The 11,030-nt window shown below is 47.7% G+C and overlaps 3 protein-coding genes across 3 annotated transcripts; 1 reads left to right on the forward strand and 2 right to left on the reverse strand.

The window, feature by feature from the left end:
- Positions 1–2,554: 2,554 nt before the first annotated feature.
- UA08_01490 (Glutamate--cysteine ligase) lies at positions 2,555–4,927 on the reverse strand (the record flags this gene model as incomplete). The annotated part of the gene is made up of 6 exons (XM_020261160.1): positions 2,555–3,568; positions 3,624–4,209; positions 4,263–4,388; positions 4,443–4,585; positions 4,781–4,853; positions 4,917–4,927. The coding sequence occupies 6 exons, from the start codon at positions 4,925–4,927 to the stop codon at positions 2,555–2,557; spliced, it is 1,953 nt and encodes a 650-aa protein (XP_020123203.1).
- A 1,008-nt stretch (positions 4,928–5,935) lies between these two features.
- On the reverse strand, positions 5,936–6,356 carry UA08_01491 (NADH dehydrogenase; the record flags this gene model as incomplete). The annotated part of the gene is made up of 3 exons (XM_020261161.1): positions 5,936–6,040; positions 6,133–6,254; positions 6,308–6,356. 3 exons carry the CDS (start codon positions 6,354–6,356, stop codon positions 5,936–5,938), a joined length of 276 nt encoding a protein of 91 aa, XP_020123202.1.
- Positions 6,357–6,775: 419 nt separating this feature from the next.
- Positions 6,776–8,961, forward strand: UA08_01492 (hypothetical protein; the record flags this gene model as incomplete). The annotated part of the gene is made up of 3 exons (XM_020261162.1): positions 6,776–6,823; positions 6,897–7,083; positions 7,136–8,961. 3 exons carry the CDS (start codon positions 6,776–6,778, stop codon positions 8,959–8,961), a joined length of 2,061 nt encoding a protein of 686 aa, XP_020123205.1.
- Positions 8,962–11,030: the final 2,069 nt, after the last annotated feature.

Genomic DNA, 11,030 nt, shown 5'->3' on the forward strand with positions numbered 1-11,030 from the left:
GAGTATATCCTGTCACAGGGATAGTCTCTCGACTCTCTGGCATGACGGTTCTTGTTGAAATCGACATCGTTCGCGTTTCCATGATGTTGGATACATGACGGGATTTCTTCACATTTCCAAAGCATTCATCCCGCTATTCATTGGCAGCATGCCGGGGACTGTTTACTCTTAACGTTTACCTGATCTCCTGCAGTCCAATAAAGAAGCATGGACGATGATGTACACGCCCAAACACCGTTGCTCCAAAATCTCCCTGTTGCGTCGACTTGGCTCCGGTGGAATATATAAAGAAAGCACAGATTATGAGCTCTCATTCCAGTGGCACAGAGCGTTGCTACTTGTCAGAACCACCCTTGGCCTCATTTGGTGGTGACAGGCGCCGATCGAGATCCCAGCGGGCCCACAATGCTCCGTGTAACGGCTTTTGGGTCTGTTCCGCCATCATTATACTCCATTACTGTTTCCTACGCAACGCGAGGACTTGGCCAGGTTTTCACGACCTGCATTTCGTAAAATAACCGTTACGTATTCTAGCCGTGGTCCTGTTTGAAAATGCTTTGTGACAGAGCATGGTAACATCGAACTGTACATCGGTACCAGCCGTTTCCAGAGCATGGGTCATCAGTCGACGACTACTCTCAACTTTGCCTTTCTCTACCGTTAGATTCCCGCCTGTGGAGTTCACGAATCGGGGAACAGGCCGCAGTTTCCAGCCGAGCTTTGCTTAAGAACTGTCCGCGTTACCTCACTTCAGCGACTAACCGTGCCAAACTCTGCGCCGATCTTAACAGACATTGCAATGTGTGCTTAATTCATGCTACTGCTTACTATTGATTTTTAGAAGAGAGGAAAGCATAGTCTGGTTTCCAGCTGGGAAGTAGCTCGCGCTTTGCCTTGTCCTAAACGAATGATTCACGTTAGCAATCAACTTGATCATGTCCACACGAGGATTACTCCCTACTCTGGTCTGAATATTCGCTGGTTTACATCATGAGAGAGACTTGCTTCAGCCGCCCGTCTGGTCTTTTACTCTACACCTAGCGATATGGAATCTTGTTTACTTAGGAAAAAAGGACCCTGGCCAAGCTCGGTCCAAAGCATGATACTATACGCAAATGGCTGCACTGGCTACAAATGGATACTATTCCTTCGGTCTGTAGATCATGAGGGCTTGAGTATCTAGTGCCGAATCACAGAGGATTGTCATGGTATATAGCCCGATCAAGATAAGGTGCTAAAACCAGACGGCGCCGGCGATGTTAACAATGAATATTGGCCGACTTAAAACGTGGCTAATATTTTAGTAACATATATGCAGACTTTGGCACACAATCTGTGACATACTTGTTGCAACACATGCATTTGTCACGGGGAGAGAAGAACGCAGTGAAATGCCCAAGATTGAGTGGCAACGAATAGCTTGCAGCGCTGTTCTGCATCTTGTGCATACATCTCATAAAAAAATGACATCGACCGGATCAGACACCCGGTGGATTTTGTACAACTAGTATGTGGTTACCTTTCCTTCTTTGGAAGTCACATTACAATGCATAATACACGCATATATATGCCTAACACAGCCGTCTACTTGGACTCCGAGTTTCCTCCGTCCTTCCTCTCCGACGAAAATTGGAACAGGTGAATTATTTCGAATGGGTCAAGGATAATATTTCCGGGCTTCACACGAGGTGGATATATAGGAATAGAAGCTGATTATAACGAACGGAAGGCCTCCTAGGGCGTCAGTCGATATACCCAGGAGTGAGTTTGAATTAGAGATAAGGAGCATTCTAATATATTAACCAGTCCGTTGAAGTATTGATAATTTGAATGCCCCTCACTCCCTGTATTAGACAACCTAAGATGAGATCATTTTTTTGATATAGTGAGGCCTTCCGTTTGTTATAGTCTGTATTGGTCGAATTTACCCCTATACCTATCCTACTGTTGTAATTGAACGTACCTGGATATAGAACTGTTTTGTATTTGACTGGATTACTACTCACTTGCGGATTGGATTTACAGATCAGATCAGCGATAATTTTTGGAACCGAAGTTTGACAGCGCCTCGTTTTCCTGGGAGCGAAGGGTGTCCGGGGCTAGCTAACTCCCTTTTATTGTCTGGCAAGAAGTGTTAGGAGCCGATGAGAATGTCCTATTCTTCTGTGCGTGGGGTATCATGAAGACTTTACCCATAGCTTTGAGCTTGATATTAATAGGAGCTACCTACGGTGAATTTATCTCATCCTTGACAACGATGGTCTTGTGTATGTACTTGAACACTGAATGATTGAACCCAATGTTATATCAACAAGTCGAGTCTGTTCACAATGAAATAAGATGAATAATCCTAGTAGAAAAGGCAAGTCATATAGGACGAGACGTCCCAGGACGGAAATTGGCGTTATAAGACATTTGCACAAAAGGGGCATGCACGGTTGCCAATTAGGGTATGCGTATTCAGGCACTGTCTGGCAGTCATATGGCGCAGAAGAAATAGTAATATCATACCTAACTAACTTAGTCTAGTACGTGTTTATTCATGACTCTATATCTATATTATTTTATTTCCTGTTAACATTTGCCATCCCACACCCCCTGCCTTTCCTTCCTGTTCTGCCATAGCCTGAGCAGCTTTGATCAGATCGTACGTTATTCCCTCTGATACAACGCTGTCACCACGATAGTCTGCGTGGTTTGCGACGAAATCACGAATCCACTTCGCTCCAGTCCAGAGTCTACCGTCAGCTCGCTTCCTGATCAAATCTAGATAGCGTGCCAACGCACACCGCGTCTCTACATCGACGTTGACGCTGTTCAAATACGATTCCACTAATGGTATGAGCCCTGGGAACGTGCCGTCTGCGGATCCGTTTATAATGTCCGATATGCTCATCAATGCATACTCGGAGTCGACGGGTCCCAACGGTGGCGAAGGAGGAGCACTGGGTGTCGCGGAAGAAGAGGCAGAGGCAGAGGATGCTTCAGTTCCACTGGTCTGCTGGTGCAATTGCCGTGGTGTTCGAAGTGGGAAGGGATCTTTTCTGAAATAGAATTTCTTTTCCATGACTGCATTGCGAGCATGCGCCGTTTCCATGTTCTCGGTGGTCCGCTGTATTGGGATATAAAAATTCAAGTCAAAGCTGAGAATCGCTCGGGTAACGAGCACGATAAAGATACTGAAAGCAGCGTTTTCGAAATCGGTCATCTGGATCTCCATCGATCGGAATTCCACTCGCCACCCAATATCTTTATCGGGCGGAGGAGGTTTGAATCTCATATGTTGCCAATTGGTGGATTGCAGGTTCTCGAAATGATTCACCTCGGTAAGGTCCAATTCTTTCAAGTCTTCGGAGAAAATAACGATAGGGTCACGAATAAAAAGATGCGCAAAATGCGTAGCCAACAGGTCATCCATACCCCCATCAATCAATCGCTTCTTGATGTCTTCATCAATGACAAGATCAGGATCTAAATACTCTTTTCGTAATCGACGATCCTGCGAGATATACGTGGAATTTGATGCATAGCGCGATTTCGGAATTCTCCAACGGTCATTCTTGAGAGGCTACTTCAAAGTCAGATTCGACTATCTTATCATCACTGGGGGAATGGGGTTCTACCTTTTCACCGAGTTCTTCTGGTGTCCTGCAATCAACAGACCGGCTTATTTGGTTCCATCGCACATCGGTATCCACTAGAAATCCCTTGTATATAGGCGTCGCGGCTGTAAGGGCCAATAGGATTGGTCCTAGAGGACTTAGCTGGTCATATAGCTTCCTGCCTTCGGTGATATTTTTGGACTGAAACGTTATCTGCAAGCAACAACTTCCCATGCCGAAGGCCATTGCATCCATGTATACATGACCTTCTTTGGCGGCTCCGTTTCTCACATCGTCATCTTCAGGCCAGTTGTGCAGTTCATAGTTTACAGTGGGGTCGTGGAATGGCCATGGGGTGTTTTTATCATGAAAAACGGGCACATTAATCTCAACTTTGCGACCCCGTCGAGACCTAATATTGGCGGCCAATGTGGGAAACCTAATATGAGGATTGGCGATCTCATCGGGAACGAATTGAGACCGCAGCGCAGGACCAGAAGGAGGATAATAGGGCTGGATATAGTCTTCTTTGCCTCCAAGACGGGGAAACGTCGTGAAAGTAATAGGATATTCGTTCTCGGCCATATGCCCTTTCGCAATTTCTCTCCTATGTGTATGTTAGCCAAAAGCGTTCAGGCGGGTTGTTTTCCAACATCGTACCTCCAGCGCATATTTGACTCGACCTTTAAGAGGTCTTGCAAGGTTATTCCCCATGGCCGCCCCGGTGTGGCTTCTAGCATGAACCTTCCGAACTCAGGGTGAAATGTTGGTATTGCCTCTTCCTCACTAAGTGGTAATTAGCAAGTGCCTCGTCTTGATTCGGGTACTCGAGGCTCTCACTGCTTTGATTTGATTTCTGACACATCTCCACCAACTTTATGCAAAGCCGCATCCCGAGCAAGTGACTTGAGGATATCTGCTTGAGCGAGGGACAGTCGGACCTTCCGGTGGTCGTCGTCAAACGCTACGACAAGGTATTCAACCTAGGCAGCCAAACAGGCATTAACAAGCGGCCTCAGAGACGTGCACCAGGGAGTTGTTACCTCATCTCCCCAAAGAAGTGCATCTCGTTCTTTCCCTTTAGCCCTGTTCCATATAGCAAGAAGTTGCTGGGGCAAGGCGTCAGTCATTGATCTGGTGATTGGTACTTGTGAGAAAGCGAAAAAGAAAGAACTAACCTCTATGCCCCATTTTCGGACTTTATCGGCATTCTTCTTCGCCTCAGGCCATTCAAGAGCGGTACCTAGTTGCCTGGAAATCCAGAAATGTGTTAGAACTTTTATCTTCACATGAAGCATTCTGGAAAGACCTTACAGCAAACCCATTGCATCAATTGCCCACTCTGACAGGCAATATCTCAGATACCGTAGACAAGTTAGAGATTTGTAATGCGCAACAATAGAACGTGCTCTCGCGAGACATAAAGGACGAAATAATGTGAGCTTGATCGTAGCCAGGCAAGAAGGCAGGAGAAGGAAAAGTTAGATTAGTAAACACAATCTACCCCGCGCAGCGCCAGAATCATTTATTTTACACCGGACTTCCAGTGCCCCTTCTTCTGTTCTCCCCTCACTCTCACGAGACGCGGAGTAGAAACTTCTGAAGGGTGCGCATTGCAGATAAATGATTACAAGACCGTCCGATTGCTAAGCAACCTTGGAAGATGTGGGGGGGGGGTAGAAAAGAGGCAGCGCTGCGGGGCTTTTCCGTCGATATCGGATGCTCTGTGGTTCCAAATGGAGTAATTTTTTTTGCCTTCGCTTTGCCTTGGTTGTTTGGGACAAAAAGGACACGCGAAAACTCTCCTAGCAGCTAGATCCTCGTGTATATATGTGGCATCCTGGTTGACGGGATGTTTACCCTCAGCACCGGCCTGCTATGCGGTCTTCTTTCCAATCATAGCCTGGACTCGGAGTTCGCCTTGTTATAGGTACTTGAGCAAAGGGAACTTTCTAACTGTACCCGAGTTTACCGCCAAATTACTTACCGTTCTTGGTTCTGACGCTCCACGATCATATGGATTTGGACGTAGCCTGCTCCGCCGCAGCTCTGGCGACCACGCGTATTACTAGGGAGACTGCTCCCATTGGGATGCTCAAGAAAGCTTTGTATAGGTGGGTGGTCTTAATGCTCGATCAATTCGCTTGAACATACCCCGGATCCACGAGAAGGGCGTGTGGCATAGAAATGATCCCAACGCCAACAATGTCAACAATCAATGCCAATAAAATATATTTACATCAACGGCTTGATGCCACGAGCTGCACACAATTGTGGAAATCGACGCTGATCAGCCGTCGTGGTATTCACGGCTATCGCTCCCAGCCAGCACTTTAGTTGCTCCGTTCTCCTCCCTTTGCTGCTCGCAATTCTTCCATCTTAGCCACTCGCTTCTTAAATTCATCATATTGACACTTCTCGTACGTATGGCGTTCGGTCTAATATATGTAACAAAAGCATTGTTGGTTAGTGAGTGCATTGCGAGTTCGTTTGTCTTTGCGGCCACAACCAAGTAGCTGCCATCACATACCTCGCACTTCCATGGAAGATAGTACTCTTCTCGGCGACACCGGTTCAGCGGAATTAGAAGGTGAGCGCACGAGTCGCGGTACGCCAGAGGAAGACGGGCATCGGACATCTCCTTCTGCGTGGCTAAAAGAGAGCGTTAGATTGCAACAGCATTGCTCACCCATTGGGGGACTTACCGCCGTCAGATAGGCCCGCGATGCTTTTGACAGACTCCACAACTGTCATATTGTATGCAGTGGATGTGAAGAGTTGACTGGACAAAGGTAAGAGCTCGTCCCTTTCAAGACGCAGCAGCATTGGCAGTTGCCGTAGTCTTGCTTCCCGCCGAACCCGTGATCAAAATCACGTGACTGGGTTTCATTTCCGGCCAATGACCAATTCGACTTAGCGTAGCTATTGGGTCACGTGACCACTTTACGCGTCGGTCAATCCTGCGAACGCGTCCTCGCGATCTGACTTGACTTTGTTCCTTGCAAGCCACGGTGGCTGTGAGAAAATTTGATATCAGAAGACGCCAGGCAAAGTAATGCACCTGGAATCTATTCTGGTGTGTGTCTGCTTTCTCCTCTGTTTGCGACAATCTATAGCTTCGTTCTCGCTGTCGACTTGAGGATCTCCGTCGAGAGGCGCTGCCCGAGTCCAACATGGCGGGGAGCAGTGAAGGTGTCATATACTCGGCGACGTATAGTGGAGTGAGTAGACCATATGTATATATACATATACATTGCAATTTACTGACTGTTTGTGGTTCTTTGACGTTTCTAGGTGCCCGTCTATGAGTTCAAAATTGATAACGAAAGTTTGATGAGGAGGAGGGCCGATGATTGGATCAATGCAACACATATCCTTAAAGTAGCAGGTTTTGATAAACCTTCCAGAACACGAATCCTTGAACGTGAGGTGCAGAAAGGTGTTCATGAAAAGGTGCAGGGCGGTTATGGAAAATATCAAGGTAGGCTACCCCGAAGTTCTAGATGATGGATGGCTTCTCATCAGTAATCCAGGAACGTGGATCCCACTGCCAGAAGCTCGGCTACTTGCAGAGCGCAATAATATTATGGCTAAGATACGACCCATATTGGACTACGTAGCTGGTGAGCAAAGTCCGCCACCGGCGCCGAAACACACGACTGCTTCTCGACCACGAGCGCCCCGAGGATCAGCCGCAAACAAGCGAGTGACGGCAGCGCGCGAAGATTCTTTTAGTATGCGAACACCCCGTATGAGTGTCCCTGGCTTTTCTCAAGATCAATATGAAATGCCACCGCCAACATTCGAAGAAGATGAGTCAATGGAACAGAACACATTAGAGTCATCATCCATCGTGGCGGAGGAAGATTTGATCCCAATGTCACAACATTCAAATCACTCCAGGAAACGAAAGCGTGGCATGAATGAGATGAATGTTATGTCAACCAGTGAACAGGAACATATACTATATGGAGACCAGCTTTTGGACTACTTCATGACAGTGGGCGACGCCCCGGAAGCTGCAAAAGTGCAACCTCCAGCACCCCCGGTCAATTTCCAGGTAGATCGTCCTATTGACGATCAAGGGAACACCGCATTACATTGGGCAGCTGCTATGGGGGATCTTGAAATCGTACGGGATCTCCTACGCCGGGGTGCCAATGTGCAAGCAGTATCCGTTCACGAGGAAACTCCACTTGTCCGTGCAGTCCTCTTTACCAACAACTATGAGAAAAAGACCATGCCTTCGCTTGTGAATCTGCTTCAGGACAATCTTACCTTCCGGGACTGGTTTGGGGCCACTGTCTTCCACCATCTGGCTGAAACTACGCGCAGTAAAGGCAAGTGGAAGAGTGCTCGCTATTATTGCGATGTTCTTCTGCAGAAACTTCGTGATACATTTCCTCAACAAGACCTGGAGATGCTTCTTTCGTGTCAGGACTCGAATGGTGACACTCCGGCATTAGTCGCTGCTCGTAACGGTAATTTCCGCTTGACCTCGCTTTTTATCTTTCATTGCAAACGTTCTGGTGACCTGGTCAATGAAAAAGGCGATACCGCTGTCGCTATTATGGATCAAGCGAGTTCTCAACGTGTTATTCCCCACGCACCTTCTAGTGTAACTTATATGAACGAACAACCCGAGGTTGAAATACTTGATGTTGTGGATACCGATAAATCTTTGAATCCCCCATTGAATTCATCCCCTGTGACATCAGTTCTGGCTGCCAAAATTGCCGGGCTAATGAATGAGGCACAACGGAAGCTCAGCCATGCTTACGGGAACGCCAAAGTTGGCCAGCAGAGTTCCGGAGACGCGACAAGCCCTCAGGACTTGTTTGAGCAATTAGAGAAGGATCGTCAAGCTATACAGAAAGAGAAGCTCTTGTTGCTGTCTCAGGAAGATGCAAATGAATCTTTTGATTTACAAATGGCTCGCTACAAGGATGTTGAAGGCCGTTGCGCATCACTCGTGGAACAAATTCATCATAAACAGCTTTCCGGTCACTTGGCCACCAGGGCATCTGTAGATGAAGCTCCGTCGTCTTCGGGCAACGAACCTCCTGCCACCGAGGAATTGCTACAGCGGTATAAACTAGTACGCGAACTTATGGCGATACAAGAAGCCCGCCGAAATGCAGTCCGAGACCTCATACAACAAAAGGCTGATGCAGGGGTCAGCACAAAACTTGACATGCACCGCAAACTGGTTGCTCTGGCGACCGGCTTAAAAGAGGACGAACTCGATCCCATGTCAGCGGAGCTCGCAGATACACTCGAGTTCGAGCGGATTAATGGGAGAACACCAGATGAGCCACCGTCGGTACACCCAGGCTCTACGGTTCCTGTCGACGCTTGAATTGACCCGACGAATTCAGCAATCGGCCTCTCTTTTTCCTCCTCCTTCTTTTCATGTACAGTATTGGCGCCTGACGACGACACTCAGGCGGCAACAATTCTCTCGTGGCTCCGATGACTCGAGACAGTCATGGTACAATATGATTTTTTTTTGGTCACATGTCGGCTGGCAACGTCACCAAGCACGGCTTGACTTGTAATTTTGTCTCGACTACATTCTGTCCACTGCCCACGCCTCTTCAGGCCAGCTTGTGATACCCGTTTCTTTCCTTTTCCACAAATGCGGACTATACAGCCGTCATACGAGGCATTGGCGAATCGCCATCCTCTGTATTCTACACCACGATCATGCATGCCTGTTGTCATTTCCTTTCCATCATCCGAAAAGCGCCTCTGCCTGATAGCTAGGTACGATATGATATATATGTGAAGAATACTAATATAAAATGCAAGCATGTGCTCACTGCTAGAAATGTGCTGCATGTAGGCTGTAGTGTAGCACTATGTATGCCATCTGATTGGGTGGATCTTGGCGAGATGAGAGCAGCGGGCTGAGCCAATCAGCATAAGCAAGTGTGCTGACAGGCCGAGCCACGTTGACAACGCTAGGCCCGGAGGGGCTCCCTGCCTCCGTTGATTGGAGAGCGCGGCTCCGTAAGGCTCGGCGTGGCTGCATCGCATTTCTATTGGGGGCTGGCCGTCGCCGGAGCAAGTATTGTTCCGGCACAGCTCTGCCATGCAATGCTCATCGTCCCCCCTCACTTTGTCCTGAGCACACGGAATCACGTCCTCGTTATTCACTCCGTAGCTGTGAGAATCGGCCACAGTCATAGGCATTCAAGACGCAAGTATTAGGCATCTCCTGTGCAGAAACAGCGCTTTATTGGCCAGCGCACTCTGAGACGCCCGGCCCCTGCACTGGCCTCGCCCATTGGTTCGCTTGGCGGGCCGGCTGCTCTCAGCCAATGGCAGCCTGCGTCGCTCCTTCCCCCGTAGGCTAGTCCTAATTTCCCCCAATCCTCTCGCGCTCAGCCATCAACAACCTTCCTTTCCTCCTCCACCTCTCTCTCCTCCATCTTCCCTCTTGGACGCTTCCTCTTTTTCCTTCTTTTTCTTTTCGTTTGCTGGGTTTTTACCTCTTCGTTCACTCTCCCCAATTTGACTGCATTTTTTATTGAACAAATTCGAAATAGTCGAAACGAAAAAGAAAAAAAAAGAGAAAAGAAAAAAGGAGACGTAAAAGAGAGGGTGTTCCCCTGAAAGCCTCTCACGCTTCACCACCCACGCTTTGTTTTATCTCTTGAATGAAGCCATACTCCGTCTTCATTCGACCCCCTCTTTAATATTGACTAGGATTGTGTTTTCCCACTGGAGTTGCTCTATCCCTACCGTTCAAATCATCTACTTGCTTTCTCTCCGGCACCGCTACGCCAACTCTCACCTGCACGTGACACCTCATCAATACGACAACAACTCGAGCAACTGCCTATTCTGCAAGGGCTTTTGTTCGATACCTTTGGCCTAGGTTCATCCCGTGACTGTTCGGCGAGGTAGGCGTGCAGTGCAGCCGCGTCTCGTCTTAATAATACAACCTCTACCACCACCTTTGATCGCCGAGATCTCGGCTTTGCGAATCCCAATTCTCGACTGAGCCAAATTTCTACGCAGCCATATCTTCTCTGTATATCTTAATCGTCATATTTCGTCGATTTTTTTTTCCCCGGATACTGTTTACTTTTATATTTTTTTTTTTTGATAATTACTTCGCATTTTCGGTATGTTCTCATCCCAAGGCCATCAATCGATGCCCCATCTGATGGTTACTGACTTTAACGATGACAGGTTCTGCTTTAGATTCTTTTTTGACGGCTGCCTTTGACATACGGCTATCATCGACAAACGCTATTAATATTCATAATTTCCACTTGGTACACGGATACCCCGTTTCAGTTTCAGAACCAACACATCTCGATTGCAAAGCCTTTGTCGCTGTTGGCTCACTCGATTTACAACTGCACTGTTTCTTTGGATTGCATCTTTGCACATATCGCATAATCAATACCCCCCCCC

Source organism: Talaromyces atroroseus (assembly GCF_001907595.1).
Source record: "Talaromyces atroroseus strain IBT 11181 chromosome Unknown scaffold_1, whole genome shotgun sequence".
Lineage (NCBI taxonomy): Eukaryota > Fungi > Ascomycota > Eurotiomycetes > Eurotiales > Trichocomaceae > Talaromyces > Talaromyces atroroseus.